Here is a 22,204-nt window from a genome sequence, read left to right on the forward strand (position 1 = left end):
CGCGTTCTGGTTGTGCTCGTGGATAATAGCGCGACCGGAGCGCGTTTCCACGGAGATGCTGTAGAACAGGGGTCCCCAAACTTGGCCACTTGTGGACTTCAACTCCCAGAATTCTCCAGCCAGCATAGCTGGAGCATAGCCGGCATAGCTGGCTGGAGAATTCTGGGAGTTGAAGTCCTCAAGTCTTGAAGTTTTAACACCTCTGCAGTCTAAAACGGCTGCCTTCGCCCGAGCCCTAAGGGGAGCTGAGCTAACAATCGCCGCCTTCTCCTCAGCCACTTGGACGCCCTCGGGGTGAGGAAAATAGTTCCAAGCCCTTCTTTATGTTCCTCCTTCGTCTCCTATCCGTTGCGCCCTTGATAAGCTTGCCGACGCCTGCGGATGTAAATCGTGCCGCCGCCACTCGCGATCGTGGGGAAACTTGGGGAGAGAATCGTGGGAGGAAAAAAAAATGGGGAAAGGGGAAGGGGGTATTCTGAAGTGCCTTGTGCCATGTGCTGCTCTGCCTTGAAGCCTCCAGGAGCCGAAGAGGCAAAACAAAGATTCCTGAAGAAATCTCCATAGATGTTCCTGAAGGGATGTGCAGAATACAAGTAATCCTTGACTTACAGCAATTCATTTAGTTACCGTTCAAAGTTACAAGGGCACTGAAAACAGTGGCTTATCACCATTTTTCATAGTTCATGACCGTTGCAGCATCCCCACGACCTTGTGATCAACATACAGATGTTGGGCAACTGGTTGAGATTTATAACAGTTGCTGTATCCCAAGGTCATGTGATCCCCTTTTGCGACCGTCTGACAAGCAAAGTCCACGGGGAAGTCAGATTCACTTAACAACGGGGTTACTAACTTATTGACTGCAGTGATTCACTTAGCAAATGAGGCAAGGGTGGTTGTAAAATGGGGCAAAACTCAACCAATTTCTCACTTAATAACAGAAATTTGGGGCACAATTGTGGTTGTAAGTTGAGGACTATACTTAGTTTTGTTATGTGCCTAATAATAAATAAGTCTGCCCTGGATGCAATAAAGGCCTGGCTCCCCTTAGATGCATCATTGTTTAACTTAGTCTTATTTTGGTGGCTTTGAAAGCATTGTGATAAAGGATGAATTCTTGATGAGATGTTGTTCTTCAGTCTTCGAGGCTGCTATGAAAGGTCAAGGGATAAATGCAGTGAAGAAAAGTGGGAAAATTCTAAATGGAATCAAAATCTTATTTTGAAGATTGCTAGAACAGGCAATATCTATTGCTGTAGATATCCTAAATGACAACAGTTTGTTTAGTGATTGTTTGAAGTTACAGTGGCCCTGAAAATAGTGACTTATGAACACTTTTCACACTTAAAACTGTTGGAGCATTTCCAGCAGATGTCAAGATGGCAATTGCAATACATGCACAAAAAGACAAGACTACATAGTTGTAATTGCCATCTTATAAGGCATGTGGTGGCTCAGTGGCTATCATGCTGAGCTTGTCGATCAGAAAGGTCAGCAGTTCAGTGGTTTGAATCCCTAGCTCCGTGTAATGGAGTGAGCTCCAGTTACTTGTCCCAGCTTCTGCCAACCTAGCAGCTCGAAAGCATGTAAAAATGCAAGTAGAAAAATAGGGACAACTTTGGTGGGAAGGTAACAGCTTTTGGTGTTTAGTCATGATGGCCACATGACCACAGAGACATCTTTGGACAACATGGCTCTTCAGCTTTGAAACAGAGGTAGCACCTCCCCTTAGAATCAGGAATGACTAGCACGTATGTGCGAGGGAAACCTTTACCTTTACCTTAATTGCCATCTTGACTTTTTTGGTCTCTATGGAGACCATTAGTTCATGGAATTGTATGGTTGGAATGTACCACTAAGATAATCTAGACCAACGTTCTTCAATTAAACTTATTCCCAGGAAATGGTATAGCTGCAGCACAATTACAACCAGAACCAGATGGTTTTGACCATATTTGAAACTTTGTGGCAGTGCTGAAAAAAGATAATCCCTTCACCTTTATCTTCCCATTTTGGTTTATAAGATTCCCAAAATGAGGAGTTTTGCAAATCTCTTCTAAATAAGTTATCCCTAGGAAAAGGTTACAATTTGTCCTTATGCTGTTTTTAGCAAAGATAGCTAGTTACACTCACAGATTGCTGTGTTCTTGTGCAAGTAAGATGTAAAAATAGTATTCAGTCCTACATTGTAGATTTTGCCATTAAGTTTCTGCAAAAACATCACACTTGTTTCCAGGATCAGGAGGACTGATAAAATGGGTATTAATCATATCTTGAAAAAGGGAGAAATAAAAAGGAATGTAACAATTGGTGCTTTTCAAAATAAGTGTACTGATTTCAGTTCCTTAGGCTGGGATTGTCCCCCAGCATTATTTTGAGGTTATGCTTTGAAAAATAGAGTAATTACTAGAAAAAAAGTGACTTCCAATCGGCTCTCATGCTTATGCAACACTCCTATGGGATTCATTATCACATGATTGTGATTTGTGTACTTGATAACTCTTGCATATTTATTATAATCACAAAGTTTTGTGGTCATGATAATCAATTATGACTTCCCCAGCTGGCTTCAAATAAAGTCAATGGGGAAGCCAGTAGGAGGCAGCAAGTCATGGTCAAATGATGTTTTCTTAACAATTGTAGATGATTTGCTTGATGAATGCAATTGAGACTACTGGAACTGCTGTCACTAAATGGGGTGGTCACATAATGTTTCACTTGGAGATGCCAGTTCCAGTTAGGATAATTAAGGGACAACTCTCTGTAGTTGGAAAATTAGACCAATAGAAAAAAGTGGTAGCTAGACTGCATTCTGCATCCCCCTTTTTAAAAAAAAAAAAAAAAAAAACCCAAGTCATTAAAATTAGTTCTTGTATTACTTTGGAAACAAACTGATGTTTTTGTTTGATGTAGCAGTATACAGAAGGTACCTTTGCAGTCAGGAAGTAAGCTTGTGAAACAGCAAAGCCTAAGGTGACCGAGTTTAATGACAGACCAGAAGGTTCCCATATAGCAAATAATGTCGCCGATCAAATGATGGTAGAGACATACTACTGGATCAAATCAACAATATTGGGGAAATAAATAGTATTTATTATAAAACATCCTTCAATGCCTATTTACAATGGTCAGAGATTTGTGATTTAGTCCAGGTCTGGGCACACGTAACACTTTCTAGCTGCTTGAACTACAACTCCCAGAATCATCAATACTGAAGAAAACACAACTGATTTTTGCAACTGAATAGAAAAGTATGCCAGCTTGTTCATTATCTCATCCAAATCCTTAGGGAGGAGCCTATTCTATTACACATTTTGTTCTGGGGAATTCTAATATTTATGCATGCTTAACAGCCTGAGCACAGACCAGTCCACTTTAATGGGTTATCTGACTGCAACACAACTATTTAAAACAGACTGGAGATAAGTGATTATAGAAGTCTATTCAATGGCAGACAAACTTCTGCATTCCATCTAAAATAACTTGTTTTGATCATATGATGTACAATACAAAGTTAAGGTTAAAGTACCATCTGGGAGGAAACATGTTCCAAATTTTGGTGTTCTCCTGCTAATGTGCGAGTGCAATTAAAACAGATTCTGGAAATACAGAATACAGTACCTTATTCAAAGCTTGTTGTATGAGCTGAACTCCCTTTATTGATAGGTTTCCAAAACACACAGCTGCAATAATCTTTATCCAGGGCAAGGAATAAATTAAGTCTGAACACTTCCTTTACATATAGTGTGTACAGTGTGCAGAGATGTACGCTGTATAACCTCTTATTGGTAATGGAAAGCTAAAGCTGGCAGGAATGGAAAACCAGCCCAACCAGCAAAAGTTTTCTCCTTTCAACAGCACTCAAATGAGAAGCAGTGTGTGATTAAGTAGCTGAATTATTCTGATGCTGTTGCTGTAACAATGTCTGCTGAAGTCGTCAAACTTTCCAGTTAGGCATCATGCCAAAACATATTCAGAAATGGACAGGGAGGGATGAAATGGCCAGAATATCATGCTGGGCAGGTAGCAGCAAACAGAGCCTCCACAGATGATCAGCTAAAATAAATAAATGTGCTATTCAACAGGAGCAGTAGGAACTATTCGACTGAAAGTCAAGGAAAATTTTCCAGTTCTTCCTGTGATATTTTCTTTATCCTTCTACGTCCACTCCTGAGATGAAAATTTGAGGACAGATGCTTTCCAAATAATTTAATAAAATATGTAGTAGTGACCTCTGCCCAGATACATTTTTGTTTTATCATTATCAGCTGCATTGACCAGAGAAACAAGGCAAAAGAATCTTAAAAAACAAAGATACCAACATTCTTAAAATATATAGCATGATTTAATCAAATTTAATCACACATATCCAAATTTATAGAGAAAGTAGTTCAAAATCTCAGTGAAGAAAGTTCAAGCGTAGCATACTTAGAATTAAAAATGCATAGCAATATGATGAATTGCTCATCATTTATTAATAGGAAATATCTGTAATTCAGGATAAATCTGAATTACATTAATCCCAATATTCAGATTTAGTTAATGCTAATAATTTAGTTATCGAACCAAATTTCAATTATTTTAATTTTTGGATTTTCATCAAGGGAATAGTCTAGGTGGGGGAGCAAAGTATGAGATCTAAGTTGCATGTGACCTATTCAAATCTTGGGTGTGACTCTCAAGAGCACCTCTAAAATTTGTGCCAACTGCAATTTTCAGTTTGACAGAATACATGAGAAACAATTATTACTTATCCTCACTTTGCCTACAGTATCCCAGTGATGCTCACACTCTGGAGTGCAGTCTCCAGACATTGGTTTAAAAAAGTTTAAGTATCTTAGTTTAGAAACTATAGATTACCCAGAATCATTTAGAAGTTGGTCTGCCTATAAAGAAATAAATTCAGCTATGTCTATCTAGAGAAGAAGAAAAACCCGATACATGGAAAAATACTGAACTGATCCTTATACACAAGAAAGGGGCCCACGACGATTTAAAGAGCTGTCAACCAATAAGCCTTCTTTCAGTCATCTACAAGGTTTTCACCAAGATAATGGCAAAAAGAATATTAAGAACATTAAATGATGCACAGCCAAAGGAGCAAGCACAATTCAGAAGTAGCTACAGCCACATACAAGTTGGATGGACCACCTACAGGTTGTTCAGCAAATCATTGAAAGGCATAACGAATAGACCATGCTTCTGGCATGGCATTTCATTGACTATGAAAAGGCATTTGATTCAGTATTCCAATAAGCAATAATTAATGCATTGCTCAAAGAAGGCATAGACACTGCTTACATAAACTTAGTACAATTAATATATGAAAAAACAATGGCAACAATTTGCCTTACTGATCTTAAAGTGGAAGTCAACATAGAACAAGGTGTATGACAAGGTGCTACAACCTCACCTATCCTTTTCTCAGACTGCCTTGAAGAATTATTTTGCTAACTTGACTGGGCAAAAGATGGAATAAAAATAAATGGCGCATATTTAAATCACTTAAGATTTACAGATGATGTTGTTCTCTTCTCGCAAGACCCAGAAGAGCTACAAAGAAACATACAAGAGCTGCACAAAGCATGAGAACCATTTAGCTTAAAAATAAACCTGAAAAAGAGCCAGGTTATGTTTAACAAATTCACTAAAGAAAGAAAAAAATATATCTGGAGAAGAATTAGAAGTAGTAGACCACTACATATTCCTTGGCCAATGAATCTCAATGGAAGGCGATACAATAAAGGAAATTGCATGGCATGTTAAATGTGGTTGGCAGGCATTCAGCAAGCTAAGCATAATTTTCAAGAACAACATCCCCCCATGCGTAAAGAATAGAGTTTTTGATCAGTGTCTACTAAGCTCTTAACATATGCCGTTAAAACAGGGACACTAATCTCACAATCAATACAAAAGCTACAAGTGGTACAAAGAGCCATGGAAAGATACATGCTCACATTACAAGACAACAGAGAAATACCTGCACATGAATTAGAGAACAAATGAATGTATGCAATATAACCCTAACCCTAACCCTAACCCTAACCCTAACCTAACCCTAAACCTAACCCTTAACCTAACGAAAAACCTAACGCTAACCCTTAACCTAATGCTAAACGTAACGCTAACGCTCTAAACCTAACCCTAACCCTTAACCTAACCCTAACCCTTAACCTAACGCTTACCTTTATGTGAATCGGCTTGCTGTAATTTAATTTTTATTTCAATTTTTCGATCTTTTTCGTCGCGTTGTGATGATGTCACATACGCGATTTCGTCGACCGCGCTTTTGTGGAACGCGGTTTTGACGGGTCACGGAAATGGAAATGGTCTGGTCACACAGCAAGACGAACTAGTGGCAGATGGACCAAAGCAGTAATAGAATGGATCCCACTTGATGAAAAGCATCCATGAAAGAGACCGAAAGAAGACGGATTGACGACATCAGCAAGTATTGCGGGTTCAATTGGCAAAAGAAATCTCAGGATACAGAGGTAGGATGCTCCCGGTTCGACCCAGATCTGCCCATGCGGCCGGATGCTTCTGCACATGCACAGAAGTGTCTCGTGCGCATGGGAGCGCTCCCGAACCGGTAGTAAAAAAATTGGCAACCCACCACTGTCAGGGCCATACAGGTTGGAGACATGTGGAAGAGTCCTTCATCCTTCAGTGGATAGACAATGGCTAAAATGATGATGATGATGATGATGATGATGATGATGATGATGATGATGATGATGATGATGATAGCTATAGTTAACCAATTAACCCAAATGCTACTTAAATAAAAGCTATATTAATCTAAACTGTAATAAAATATAGCAGTCAACATGCCTTAATGTCAGTAGGATAATTAATGTTTGGAAATACAAGATCCCTTCTTCTCAGCAACAAAGAAAATCCTGCCAATAAGTTTTCTGAACACATCTGGAATGTTGAACTTAGGTCTTTGACCTGAGTCAGCAGGGATCTTCTTATATAAGTAAATGTCCTTTGTTGTTACTCTACCAGCAGTGCATGAAGTCATATTGTGAAAGTGCCACAGGTAGCAGGAACCTCATACTAAATTCACTATTGTAACAAGGGAGCTAATTTTAAATGAGAAAATTTTATTTTAACCAGGATTTTCCTTCTGTTAATTGGGACCATAAAAATTAAAATCATTGTGCTCTTTTTGACAATAATAAAGTTCAAAATATTTGTGTTAATGAAGAAAGGTGCACATATACGGTATAAGTCTTAGAAATATTACCAGTATTTAATAGAACTATATGGAAAAGTAGTGAAACAACTGTCAAGGTGAAATTCAAAGGGCAGAGAAAACGATAACTAATTTTGATGCTGTAAGCAAGTTATCTTAGAAACAATTCAAACAGGAATAGGGTTTCTCAGGATTCAATAAAGTGACTTTTCTTTCCCAATATTCATGTCACATAATTTAAGAAGCCCCTAAATTATCTTCAAAGGCTGTAGTGAGTTAGAAGCTGATAGAACAGGAAAAGTCTAGGAAAGTTCCCTCCTAGGTATTGCCCAAAGGTAACAATGTATGTACCGGTATACAGTACTTACCTGGAAATAAAGTACTATTGCTTAAAATAGTACATAAAATAGAATAGTTGACATAAATGAAAAAGACTAGCTTTACTGAGCCTGGGGTTCAGTAAAGAGTCATGCTGCCTAGGTGCAGTATTGATGTTGAAGATTAGCTACAAGAGATGTGATTCTTAGTGATTTTTGAAATGTTCTTTTATTGAAAAAAATCAGAAAATGGAACAACAGGCTTTATATGATCTAGATATAACTGGATATTAAAGTGTTGGTTTAATTTTATATTAATAGTACATAGACTTTTCTTATTTCAATTTTAATACATTTTAATCGCCATGATTTATTTTTTTTGAAACAACTGTTTTGAAAATATTAATTATTTAAATATGTAAATTCTATTTAATCAATATAACATCTATTTTAATTATTTTTATTATTATTATTTATTACTATTTATTAGAAATAAAGACACAAGTATGTAATTAAGTTTTTAATTATTATAATTTTATAATTTTGATACTTATAGTTGGTTATTAGAAGTATTGGGAAAATCAGGGTCTATACATAGTCATAACTGCAGTTGCCCAAATCTTTTAAAATTCTGCTCCATTTCTGTGGCCTTGTCAAAATATCCATCAACTAAATAAAATATTAATGTATGAAAAATCAACTATGGTTGAAGCTTAGTGATAATTTAATTTAATCCACTGACTATGCAACTGTAAAAACTCTTAAAGTAAGGTATGCCAAAACCACAAACTATTTTTTTTCTAACAAAAATCTTATCATGACTGGTTAGGATGTCATAAAACAGTATCACGAAATACTTTTTATTATGTGAGGGTCAAGGCTTTTTATGTTTCTTTAAAGCAACTTCAAATAGCCCACATACTGGGTTATTGCATCTTTCATATGACTGTTATATAAACAATCACCTTTTATATAGGAAATGACATAACCATGCAAATTACACATGGAGTTTAGGCACATATTCAAACACTAATGGCAATGCATTGTTTTAAATGGCATACTTACATATTTACCCATTCAACTCAGTTCTCATATTTTATCCAAATATAACAAAAATTACTAGCACATACCTGTCTCATAGTATACTATTTATTTGAAATTTGAATCTTTACAAAGACTCACTTGGGACAGAGAATGACTTCAGAAAGTAGATACAAATGAGGCATTTCTGTGAAAGAGAGGAGAAACCTGCCACATGAAAGCTGAACTTTTAACCAATATCATTTTACAGCTCTTCCCCACCTCCCTATGTTTACCATTCATTGATAATGTCAGTTCCCTAGGGGAAAGCAGTATAGTTGGCCATAATAATAATTTGAGATGCCAATCTTCCCAATTTCTGTTAAAATCTAAGTAGCTGAGAAGGTTATTGCTAGGGAGACTTATGCCTTCTAATGTTCACCATATCTTGATGTGCTTTTTGATACTGTATTTATGAGCAAACACAGCGATGATACATTTAAATATTAATGAATATTTAATTCAAGAATACTTTTTAATCTTCATTGTAATCTCTGCTGAACATTATAATCTCTGCTGAATCCAACTAATGGTTCATCTAGATCAGTCTTTTCCATCCATTTTTGTATATATGTTTACAAACAATGTCACTTCATTCCGTATGACATCCCTTCTCTACAAGCAAATCCATTAAGACATAAACTTTTCAATTCTGGTGTCAGCAAAAAGTCTGTAAAGGATTGCATAAACCTTGAAAAAAATCTTACTTTAATGGCAATTAAATATACCAACTTTAGATTCCTTAATCTAAAATCTTAATCTTTAGATCATTCAAATATTATCATAGGATTTGATTCTCTTTAATTCTTTACTTCATCACAAAGTATTCTTCAAGGTTTTACCAAGCCTCTTTTGCTGATCCAATATTTTTTTCTCAGCTCATTGTCTTACTTTATCATGAATATGTCCCCTTTAATATTTAAAGCTTCAAACAGTTTGTTTGTATATCTTTCTTCCAAATCCTTTTCTTGGATTGTCATTTGTAGTTTCTCTTTTGATGCTTTCTTTATTCTATCAGGCAAAATTTGCTCCACATCTGTCATTCCCTTATTAACATTTTTGAAGATAATCTATTCATAGAATCTGACATCATTATTAATACTTCTGATATTGTAAATACTAATTGCTGGCTCCATTCTTCAGAGTTCTCCCTTAATATTTCTGATGTTATGACACATTGTGCCATTTTGCAGTTCCATCTAAACTGGGTTAATTCCAAAATCTTACAGCAAAGGTCAACATTCCAAATTTAACTAGACTCCATATGTAACTTTCTTAGATCAAAATCATATTTGGCTTTTTGCTGTTTATTTCAAATTCTTTGAATTCTTAATCTTGTAATTACTTTCTTACTTGTTCAGTGTTGAAGCTAAACTCACTCAGAGTTTTTTCAGATCTGTTATTCTAACACATTTATGATAGTTAATAGCCAATTTCCAAAAGTGATTAGAAAGTGAGGCTTGTAAACCTAATGTCTTTTGAAGGGTTCCAATGAGATTGCAAGCAAGATGGTTAATTCCTTTGTCTTCGGGAGCCCAAACCCATGGAAAACTGCTATCCTACAATCTCCTTAGGAGGAACAATTATCTGAAGCAATGTAGCAGATCTCCTGTCCTCACATTATCCAGAGAAGTTGTTAGTTCCATTATAATTCACACTGCTCTGTGCAAACTAGGATGTCTAATTTAAAAATTATCTTGCAGGACAATATACTATTACCTGCATACCAAAGACTAATAAATAAGTAAACAAGCAAAAAAAGAGGATTGGTACCATCAGATTTCATTACATTACTACATGAAAAATGGATGTTGCTAAAAAATAGAAGGCTTTTGAAATTGGAAAGACATGTGGATGGTATGGACATCTATGGTATGTTAAAGCAAGGGTCCCCAATCCCGGGGATACTGGGAGAGAGTGGCAGGTGAGCAAGTGAAACTGAAACCACCCCCACCCCCAATTGAAGTGGACAAGCAAGTGAAACCAAAACCATCCCTCCCCCCAACCCATGGAAAAAAATTCTTCCATGAAACTGGTCTCTGGCCCCCCAAAAGTTGGGGACCACTGTATTAAAGCAAGGTTAATGTAGATTTTATGTCTGGTGGGCTGTTCTTAGAGTATGAAACAAATAAAAGGCTAGGTTGTGCCTGAAAATACCTTTGTAGATCAAATGCACATCAAATGTTTTATAAATGAGAAATAGTAAGCTTTGACTACAATATACGAATGGACAGTGGGGAAATACATGTTTGAAAAGATTGGAATTTACATTATATAGTAGCCTTAAAGAGAATTTTTATAAATTGATGTATTGTTGGTATTTGTCATCAGAGAAATTTGTCTATAATGTATGAAGGCACTTCAAATCTTTGCTGGAAACAACATGAAGAGACAATTTATCATGTATAATGGACATGTAAAAAAAAGTTAGGCTACAAACAAATACATTAATTCAAGTGATTTTAAAAACTAATGAGCAATTGAAGTCAAAGACTTTTCTTTTGAGATTAATTGAGAGACCGCTAGAAAAAAGCCATGGAATATGAACCAAAAATGCATAAGGCTACAGAAATTAATAGAAACATGGATACAACAGATTTAGACTATGATCACAGTGTGTATAGTCAAATGCAATGGTATTTATGTCCAAAGAATACATATGTAAGATTTTCTTAACTACTGATTTATATTTCCCAATAAAAGTACCGATCATGGTATATATGAATGTATTTGATAGTTTGCAGTTTTCCAGAGAAGATTAAAACAGATCACAAAATCATGCATTGTTAACTTCCATTGGTTTTAAACAGGACACTCAAAACACAGATTTAATAAAATTATAATAACTATGTCATCTAGATATCTAACACCCAATAATTTATTGCAGTTTAACATTATAAGCATTAGAGTGCAGCATGATTTATAAGCAAAATAACAAAAACACTAGTGTTCAAACACTAAACAGATCAACATTTTAAAAAGATAAAATGGAAATAATATACACTGAAATAAACATATTTGTTTGCAGTTCTCTAATTCCACATATAATGTGTACAGTTTAAAACCAAGTCAGCATTCTATTAAATAATTGTTACAAATATACAGTTCTAAATATATGAAATTTTTCTTAAACTATTAGATAGTTTGGTTATAATAGAATTAACGAAATAAGTTTTTTTCCAAGCAAACACAAGATAAATATATTGGACAATAAAGGCCATGGACGATTAATCTGTTAAATGGTTTAATATTATTGAGTCTTTAAAAATGTGCAAAAGAATAAACAAGTCCATTGTAACCCTATTTGCTAATGTTTTTACTGGGTCAAAATGTTTATCAGATAAAAATGTGTGTGTCACTGAAGTGTACTTGAGTGATTAAAGAAGATCTGACTGTTGCCTTACAGCAAAGTGAAGAAACCTGCTTCAGGGGAGATAAATCAAAGCAAAAACTGAAGTCTTAATGATGCACTGTTGAGTATTGAGGCATCATTTCATACTGTACATCAGGCAGCAAAATGTATTGGGACAGCACTGATTTAGAGAGTAGCAAATATTTAAACAAGGCAAATTACAGGATGTAAAAGCAATGGCACTACAGTCCATTTTTCATGTTGTTTTATCAATCTAGTCTATTTAGAAACAGACTTGACCCATACTTGACCTCAAGATACAGTGTGACAACTACCCCTGGTAGTAACAATCTGACTTATGATTTAATGTAATGGTTTGAGGACATACAGTACATCCCACAAATATCTGTGTTGCTATAGTGACAGTAATAAGTATCTCTAGATGTGGCCTTGGGAATATTGTAGATATTACTAGCACAGTTAGGAATAATTTAAACATGTGACGCCAAGCTACTACGTTTGCTGTTTTTTTTAAAAAATTAATTCTTTATTACAACTTCCTCATAATAAAGCAAGTCAGAAGAATCCTTGTAATAAAAAACTTGCCAACATTAAAATCCTGCTATTGTCAGGATAGAAGGCTTTGGATAATTTTATTATGCTCTTCTGTAGGCTCGGTGTACTCTATTTGTATTTTATTTAAAAGAAAAGAAGAGAATTGCATTTGTGCTGTTATCTACATCCACATGACTCTACCACCATGTCTTCATATTGTTTATAAACGACATTATTTGCAGAATCAATAAACAAAATGCTAATAGGGCTCAGCCTTGTAGGAACACAACAAGTGGGAGGTGTTGATTCTGGATCCATCGAGTTCATTAATGTTTGGATAACAGCATGATTGGTGGGTTCTAGATGAGACCTAAGAGGAAATTCACAAAGTCCTTCACAATGATATGCTTCATATTCAAGAGGAGCAATTATCCAGTCATCCCAACCCATATCCTTAAAATTCACATGGAGTAGTTTTCTGCTACATTTTGCCTTCAAATTTTTGTTTGACCGCTTTCCTTGTCGAGTTGTTAGAGGAGCCCTTCTCTTCCTTCTTTGACTAAATAGGTATTCATAAACAGTTTTGTCATCTTGACCAGATCTGGCTTTTATTTCATTGAAAAACAAGTCTCTTTTCTTTGTTCTACCAAATACTAAAAAAAGAGCCTTTTCTTTGACTTGCCTTCCTGTTCTATTAAATCCCACAATCCTTAAATCAACAGGCCTCCCCTTTTCAAAAGTCTCCAGTTCAAAACACAAGTTATTAAAGTTTTTAAAGTTCCTAAACACTTTCCAAATGTCAAACACTTCCCATTTTGCTGTATCTATGACGTTGACTGTTCGAGACTCCAAGATAATGGATGCTTGCCTACTTGTAGAGCAACTGGATAGCTTCACTTGATAGGTTTTCTCAGGAGGATGAGGTTTCCAAATATCAGCTCTTTTTCTTAAAATCCGCAATTCTGCCCCCAGTAAACCATCTTTCTCTAGAGCACTGATGTCAAAAATGTATTTTTGCTTTTTAACTGGAGCTTGGTCATCTAAAGAGAAAAAACAGAGAGAGATTCAAGTATTTCTGAATAGAAATGTGTACTATTTTTCAATTTTTCCTAACACATGTGCATAATGAGTTTGGGATTATAAAATGGCTTTATGGCACTGTTAGCAGTTCATATCGCATGGAGATATATTAGACCAACTCTTCAACATTTAAGAGAAAAAAATAGCTTTATACATTACATGTAACCTAATTAGAACTTAAATTCCAATAAAATACATTTGAACTTGAACTTCAGATTAAAACTTTGTGCCTATGATGTTCTTTTTGTTGTAGTAATATATCATGGAAAGCATATTAGCATAATATGGTTAAGTGCTGGACATATTTTAAGCTAGAAAAATACAGATAATATGCTTGTGGATGATATATTTCAGTAATTGTTTTCCTTCAAAGATACTTGTCAGGAAGAGGTGGTTAATTTTAAGCATAAATAATAATGATATATATTGGAATTAAACATTCAACCTGGAATTTCATTCAGACAAAACTCTTTCTCCTTTGAGTATATTTACAGATATATAGATATCATGAGTTAAAGTCCTGAGTTGTACACACTGCTCATTTCAAGGGTATTCGTGGAAGAAAAATCAGCCACCAACATGAGATTTAAGAAAAATTCACAGATTGCTGTGTTGCCTATGAGGGTCTGAAGAAGAATGTAGATAACCTCCTTTGATCTTATAGTCTTTTTATTGCAGAAATATTAATTCTCCTGCTTATTTTGTAATATTGAATCTGAATTAAAACTATATTTGAATTACTTTCATTCTAAGAAATAAGAAATACTCCAGACAGCTCCTCTTTGCTAATCTGTGTTTTTCTGAAATAGAAAGAGACAACAGGAACACATTATTCAGCTCTTATTCTATCAGATATATAGGACTATCTTATAAAGTGATGGCAATGTTTTATGCAGAAAAGAAAAACACATCACATTCTGAAAATTAGCATTTACATTAATACAAATCTCAAAATCTGTCAGTACAAATGTTCTTAAAGTATCCATTTAGGATGTAAACATCTGTGAACAGCCAAGTTTTGTGTCTTTCTGCAAATACACAGGTTTCCTTACCTTGTCCCTTGTCTATGAAGCTTGTAATTGTATTGGCAAGTCCCATCTCCAGTTTCATACTTCCATTTATATCTTTCTGTTCTGCATCAGAAAGAGCTTGGTATAAGGCAAGCATATATTCATGTGGTATGACAGCAGGATGCCTGAATGCCTCTTTAGATTCCCTTTGGGTAATAGGTTCTTTGATTGTTTTGGTTTTGAAGGAACTATGTGGATTCCCTGTGCCAGATTTTTTCAGTGGGGCCTTAGGGCCAAAATTCTGAACCTTTGGAGTCACCGTCCTTATTCCTGGTTGTCTATTTGAAGTAAGTCCTCCATGCTTTTCTGTATTCCTTGCTTTAGGCAGAGTCGTCTTTAAATTGTCACTCTTTGCCAAGAGAGCTCCAGCTTGAGCAATATTACTTCTTGTTCTAGGTTTGGAATTGCCAGCATTATAGTCATGGCTCCCTGTTCTAAAAGAACCTGTCCTTGGTAATGGGTGCCTCTCTTTTCCATCTACTTTAGATAATCCTAATTTCAACCCTAGGCTACCTTGGCTTGGTTCAGCACAATTCAATATTAAGGAAATGAAAACCAGATAAAACCAACTGAAGTGCAAAAGCAGTATAGAAAGAAAATACTGGATTTTCATCCTCTGGTCTTCCTTTGAATGCCACCAAATAAAAAAATTAAAAAGGTTCCTCTGGTTTGGTATAAAAAATGAAATAGATTAAAAGGCAAAATAAGCAAAAAGAGCTTTATTTTCAATATGCAGAACTTCAAATCAATTTTTGTAATATTTGTATCCAGTCCCATAGTGGAAATGCTAATATGTTCAATTCGTTGTCTCCTGATTGCTGCCAGCAGTTTATTCCTAAAAAGAGAAACTTAACCAACTCCCTTTCTTCCTTAAAAATGACTAAAAACTTGAAGGACTCTTGTTTAAATCTGAGAGGATTTTTTTTCCCCAAGAAGGAAGAATGGCGTAATGCTGCCTCTGTGTTAAAAGGTTTTTTAAAAAAAGTTTTGAATCCCTTCCAGTGAAAATATTTCACACACAGAAACCTGCAGGTGCTTAGAAATCTTTTACAAACTTGAACTCAGGAATTGGAAGTGGAATTCCAACAAAAACCTATTTAATTACTCTCTGATGTCATGCTGTCTAAACTAATTTAAGTGTGATATATTTCTTTTAAAAAGTCTTCTTTGCTTTATGAGTCATACTCTGCTTTATGTGAAACAACTCAGTAGGACTAAAAGTATATATAATATGCAACTAAAAGTGGTAACATGTTCTGTATTATTAGCCTTAAATGAACTCTTCATTTAGGATCAAACAACATCACCTAAGATAATCATGAGAATCTTTTACAAAAACAAGTCAAAATAAATTTGTAGTTTGTTTTAATTACATATGCATTGTATACAGTTCTAAACATAGAATCTCTGGTTTATTAGCAGGTGAGTGAAAGAATGAAAAACAAACATGATAGCAAAGCTATTGCTTAAAAAGGATTTTTGAAATATTATGACCTACTGACAAAAGAAAATAAGAAATTATCAACAGTCTTACTTGATGCCTGAGAAGAAAATATTTTCTTATATTGCATTTTAGGTTTCATTATTTAACTACTTCTCTTTGCAAAGCCCCTGAATATCCAATGTTAAAGCAGCAGTGTCCCCTGCAGGAATTTGGAGCATATGAAGTGAAAGCACCAAATAACCTCAGTTATCACATTCAACAACTAAATTCTGATCAGTTTTTTTAAAAATAAAATTCTTTATCTATCCATATCTCTATAATTCTGATAATGAGTCACCTTAGATCATGGCTGTCAAATTCCCAGCCTGCAGGCCGGAAGCATCATGTGCTGGCCACACCCACGCCTGGTTTAGCAAAGGGGGAAAAGTCCCAATATGTCACGTGACGACACTGTGACGATGTGAGTTTGACACCTCTGTCTTAGAAAATATGTCAACTTGGACTTTTTTTTAGAGTGTAGAAATATGCAAGTTTTACATGCCATTAACTATATTTTGCATGAAAAAGAGTATCATGAATGTTTAATCAAACATATGATAAAAATTGGATCTTGAGGATTCTGCTATGTAACTTGCATGTGTGAGGATGACATATAGAACTTCTTGTACCTTTGCAAACTATTCTAACTGCTGAATCATACCCAAAAATTAAGTAATAGCGATACATTTTAACCCTATGTCCAGCAGGTTCTAATTGAGTAAAATATACACGCTCTTTCAAAACTACAATAAACACATCAGATGTGAAACCATGTGGAACAAATATGTGTTTGTTAGCATATCAATCCCCTCCTCCTTAAGTTAATACATGGATGTGGAATATAGTATGGAATAGATGTCACAAATCATGGTGGGGAAACGTTTTCTTATGGAATGCCATTGAAAAACAGGAAAGACAATTGCAAAAGATATGAGATATCTATTATGATATGAGGTGATCCATGTAAGTGGATGAGTTTGCAACATTTGTATCTTTCTATAATTAATTACCGGTAAATACATTTTTAATTTAACACTGATTTAATTTCACTGGCTCTGGATTGATATAATTCCAAGCAACATGCTTCTTGGTTTAAACCAAATGATAACTGCAATTGTGTTTAACAAAGCTTGGAGAACAGCTGATATAATTTTCTTTTCAAGAAGCAAGTATGATGATACAAACGATACATCACCAGGTTTGTTACTGTCCTTTCCCTTATTACGTAAAGATATGAGGTGGTTTGATTGGAATATTAAACTATGGAGGTGGTCTTTTTTGTACTATATTTCATCTTTTTGTACTATATTCTCCGTGTCCATGGCTATTATGATTAATACCATCACTACCATTTGTGCAGAATATCTGTGCCCCTGGATATTTATTATAATATTGGCACACTTACCAATTATTAATCCAAAGCACTTAGAATATTTCTCCGGTTTGTTTCAGAAAATTATCTTCTTTCTAGAAAAACATTATTACTAAGGTGACCAGATTTTCAGATTGGTAAAGAGGGACACCTTTGACTGGGGGGGGGGGGGGGCTTGATTAAAAAATTTATACGGAGCAACAAAATTTTTCATATAACGCAAAAATAGTATTGTAATTTTTTTTAATTTCAACATAACTACAATTTACAAATATAAATTGTAACTCTTGCCAAACATCAACATTTTGATCACATGACCATGAGGATGCTGCAATGGTCGCTAAGTGTGAAAATGGTCGCTAAGTGTGAAAAATGGTTGTCACTTTTTTTAATGCCATTGTAACTTTGATCACTATACCACCTTTCTTGCCACAGTTCTTAAGTGAATAACTGCAGCTGATAAGTTGGTAACATAAGTGAATCTGGTTTCCCCATTTGACTTTGTCAAAAGGCAATTAAAATTACCCCAGGACACTGAAACCATCATAAATACGAATCTGTTGCCAAACATCAAAATTTTGATCACGTGACTATGAGGATGCTGCAACGGTCGCTAAGTGTGAAAATGGTCATCAGTCACTTTTTTCAATGCCATTGTAACTTTGGTCACTATACCACCTTTCTTGCCACAGTTCTTAAGTAAATAACTGCAGCTGGTATTTTGTATTTTGGATAGAATCTTTTTTTAAATAGTCTAAGACAATTTAAAAAAAGAATACACACAGAATAAAGCTATTTTAAAAAATCCTACGCACAATAAATAAAATATTATTTTAAAATACATTAAAAAAAGAAAAGAAAAAAACCCAGCTCACTTACCAGCAGGCACAAGTCAATCCAGAATGATGTAGATGTTAATACAAAGAACTGATCAAATTAAAATGGTGAAATTAGTCAGGGAAATATTTTTCAAAGAAACTCTGCCACCATTTTTTCTACCACACGAGCCGACCGCCGACCTCCAACCTCCGTGCCCCTCCCCTCCGGAAACCAGGAAGTAACACTCGTGGCCCCTCTACCCAAGCATTTCCTGGAGCTCTATGGTACTGGGTCATTTTTTCTTATAAAATGAGGTAAAAGGGGCGCGGGGGGGTCCGTTTTCTTGCTTTAAAGTTTTAATATCTTCAATGAAAGTACTGAGACACAGAGAGAGAGGTTAGACAGGGTGTCTTTTGTCTTGCCCCGGTTAGGATTTCTTAAGCAAATCCACTGGGCTTTCAACATGAAAATCGGGACTTTTTAAAAACGGCCCGGGACACGGGACAAATTGTTATAAAGTGTGACCGTCCTGCTGAAATCGGGACGTCTGGTCACCTTAATTATCACTGATTCTTCAAGTATTTTATAAAAAATATATGCAGATGGGGAGGTTATTCCTGCAACTAATAATTCATGACTCTGATCAGAAATGTTTAAACATTTTATGTCAAGTATTAATTTTCATCATAGCAATACACTCTTCTAGTGGCATAAGAAAGCATAAGCATAACCACCATTGTACAAACAGAAATCTTAGCCTTCAAACCACTAATGGGCTACAGTATATAGTTTTTGTGCTGATTCAGCGGTTTGAAAATTGAACAATATTTTCAAAATTAAATCACCCTGTGTTTCAGCAGTTTAGAAAAGGAGGAAGAAAAACTTGAAGCAGGGCCCAAAGTACTACCTCAATTTGAGGGAATACATTTTCCAGGAAAGAAGTCTGTGTGCCAAATATTGCAAATTAAAAAAAAAGGTTATGTGACCATCTTCAAAGAAGTACTGAGTATGTATACTTTATTTTCATAAGAAATTAATTTACTTCTTTTTCAATCATAGGAGTGAGGGCTATGATAATCTCCCATTCCCAAAACAAGGTTTATAATGGCAAAGAAAAGAGCAAATGCCTCTTTTATATAATACTGTTTCCAGGAAAAAATCAGTCAAACACCTAAGTGACAAATTTTAACAAGTAAATTTTAACAAGTAAAAAGTTACTTGCCAAATAAGATACTTTCCAAGTGGATTGCCAATAACAACTGTTTCCAGCAGCAAGTTTTTTTTGTTTCTCCAACGCAGGATGGCCAGTTCTGTCCCTTCCATTGTCTGGGAATAGACTGCTTACTATCTATATTCAAATGTATATTACAATTATACCACAGCAAGCTAAAATGCCATAAAATGACTGCAAGCTTTAAAGAATGTCTTGCTATGTAGAATATCCTGGCATAATCTTACTATGGCAATATTTAAATTACATTAATGTAAACAGATTACAGGTAGTCCTTAATTTACAATAGTTCATTTAGTGACTGTTCAAAGTTACAATGGCACTGAAAATGATATGACTATTTTTCACACTTATGACCTTTGTAGCATCCCCATGATTATGTGATCAAAATTCAGATGCTTGGTAACTGGTTCATACTTATGACTGTTAGAAGTTGTTGTGGCTTGTATGTCTAATAAATGGCATTTACAATAACTGTAAAGTAGAATATCCAGTTTACTGATCTTATAAATCAACAACATTAATGTTTTAATGCAAGCGAAAGCCTAGGAATCTGAATCAGAAAGTGATTAAATGCAAAAATCCAAGGCTTTGAAACTTGGAAAGCACAAGGCACAGAATGGTACAGAAACAAGCTGCAACTAGTTCACAGAATCACAACTGTGAGTGCATCCTTTAGTTAGAACAGAAGCACATAAAACCACCTTGTATATTTTCAGACCAAAAAATGAAGATTGATCAGATTTTTTGCATCCTCAGTTCCATGTAATTTTCCTTCAGAAATCAGTACTGTTTTCTACTCTATTCTTACAAGTTTAAATTTAAATGAAACTGAAAAAGTTCCAGGACAACAGAAATAATGTACAAGAAAATGGATTTTATTTATTAAAGGAAACCAGTTTACAATGTGAGTCTCAAGTGAGAGCCATTTAAAAAAGAGAGTACAGCTGATACCTACAGATATTGAAATGGAGAGCAGCAAATCCACTAATTTAGAATCATAATTAAAATAATCCATGGAGTACTATTAATTATATGCACCATCTCATATCTGGACTTCTGAATTTGGAACTTATTTGTATGGTGTATAGCTGCTACAATATAGAGATATTTTTAGCAGGCAATAGAATATGCCCAAAGAAAGATATATTAAAAAATCCCTCAATACATATAAAACAGTTAAGAAAATTGACACAAATATTTATCACCTACTTCTGTGTCTTATCTGGGATGAAGTGCTTGTAAATTTATAGATATTACAAAAGGTGAAATCCATAAAACATGTTGGTTTTGAGGTGAAAGATGCAATGGTTGTTATAATTTGCAGACACTCTTTTGCAAGAAATTCTAGGGAGGGATTTTGCAATCTTCCTCCACTATATTTCAGAATTTCCCAAATTCATATTCGTTGTGTCAATGACACTATCTATCTATCTCATCCTCTCCCTTTCTCCTTCTGCCTCCAATTTTTGTCAGCATCAGGATTTTTTCCTATGAGTCCTCTCCTCTCATTTTGATGGCCAAAGTATTTGAGCTTCAGCTTTAGTATCTGTCCTTCTGATGCAGGAGGGGGTGCACAGGTAAACCCCCCCCCCGTGATTTCAGCCTGAAAATGAAATATGACATAACTTATGACCAGATTCCCATAATGGTGGAGATAACTTGCCAGCTCATTGATGATGTAGGGAATTGGTGATTTCTACAATGGTGGTCAGAGGATGAGAATCTGTCAAGCATGAATGCACAAGACCTAAGTAAATACTGGTGCATAGGCATAACACGCAACAATAGTGCTAAAGCCAGTTGCCTGGAGGTCTGGATAACCCAATCCAACTACTTGGAATCATATCAATGCCATGTGGGGACACTTGACAAGACCCTCAACATAACAGCTATAAGGGAAAGGGAATAGTGGTTCTGGAGCCACTCCTACAACAGGGTAGGGACCCCCGTCCCACACGGACCCCTCAGGAGGGTGGGAGGGGTGGCCCACAAGGGAAGGAAAAGGGAGCCCCATGGGAACCAAGGGCCACACGGGTGGCCATTAGCCCCTCCCCATTGGAATGCACTCAATGCCTGCAGGGTCCACAGAAGGACAAAATGGGAAAGAGCCACAGACCCCAACTGGCACTTGGGAAGCCCTGGAGAATATGTATTGGATTCGTGGCACATTGGCCTACGAAGTCCTCCCTGAGGATTGGTCAGGATCCTGTGTTCTTGGATGGATAAAACCTTTGTTCTTTCTGTTGCCCATCCAATCACGACAGGTGCTAGGGGTCCCGGTGTATGACTCAGTGGGCCCCACACGTCAGAGGAGGGAGGCTGACACAGCCTTCTGTAACTTTCTCTGTAAGGAACTGGATGAATACGAGAAATCCGACATGTGGAGCTCAGAGAGAATTATATGCACCTATGGGAGGGCCACTTGGGCAGAGGATGGGTCTTGGGGTTACCGCACCCCAATCTACATGATCAACCGGATCATGCGCCTGCAGGCAGTATTGGACTTGGCTGGGGAGAGGATTGATAAATCTTTGAATATCCTCTCCACTGCCATTGACAAACTCCGTACTGCAGTGTACCAAAATCGATTGGCTCTTGATTACCTCCACGCAAGGGAAGGAGGGATCTGTGGGAAGTTCAA

General features: G+C 35.8%; 1 protein-coding gene across 1 annotated transcript; it reads right to left on the bottom strand.

Moving 5' to 3' along the window:
- Nucleotides 1-11,318: 11,318 nt before the first annotated feature.
- On the bottom strand, nt 11,319-15,283 carry GDF5 (growth differentiation factor 5). Its single transcript, XM_014059299.2, has 2 exons — nt 14,638-15,283; nt 11,319-13,545 (listed from the first exon to the last, which is right to left on the bottom strand). The coding sequence occupies exons 1-2, from the start codon at nt 15,266-15,268 to the stop codon at nt 12,683-12,685; spliced, it is 1,494 nt and encodes a 497-aa protein (XP_013914774.2). The 5' UTR covers nt 15,269-15,283; the 3' UTR covers nt 11,319-12,682.
- Nucleotides 15,284-22,204: the final 6,921 nt, after the last annotated feature.

The sequence above is a fragment of the Thamnophis sirtalis genome, unplaced genomic scaffold (assembly GCF_051295495.1).
Source record: "Thamnophis sirtalis isolate CommonGarterSnake01/CBP01778 unplaced genomic scaffold, rThaSir2_p1.2 scaffold_7, whole genome shotgun sequence".
Classification (NCBI taxonomy): domain Eukaryota; kingdom Metazoa; phylum Chordata; class Lepidosauria; order Squamata; family Natricidae; genus Thamnophis; species Thamnophis sirtalis.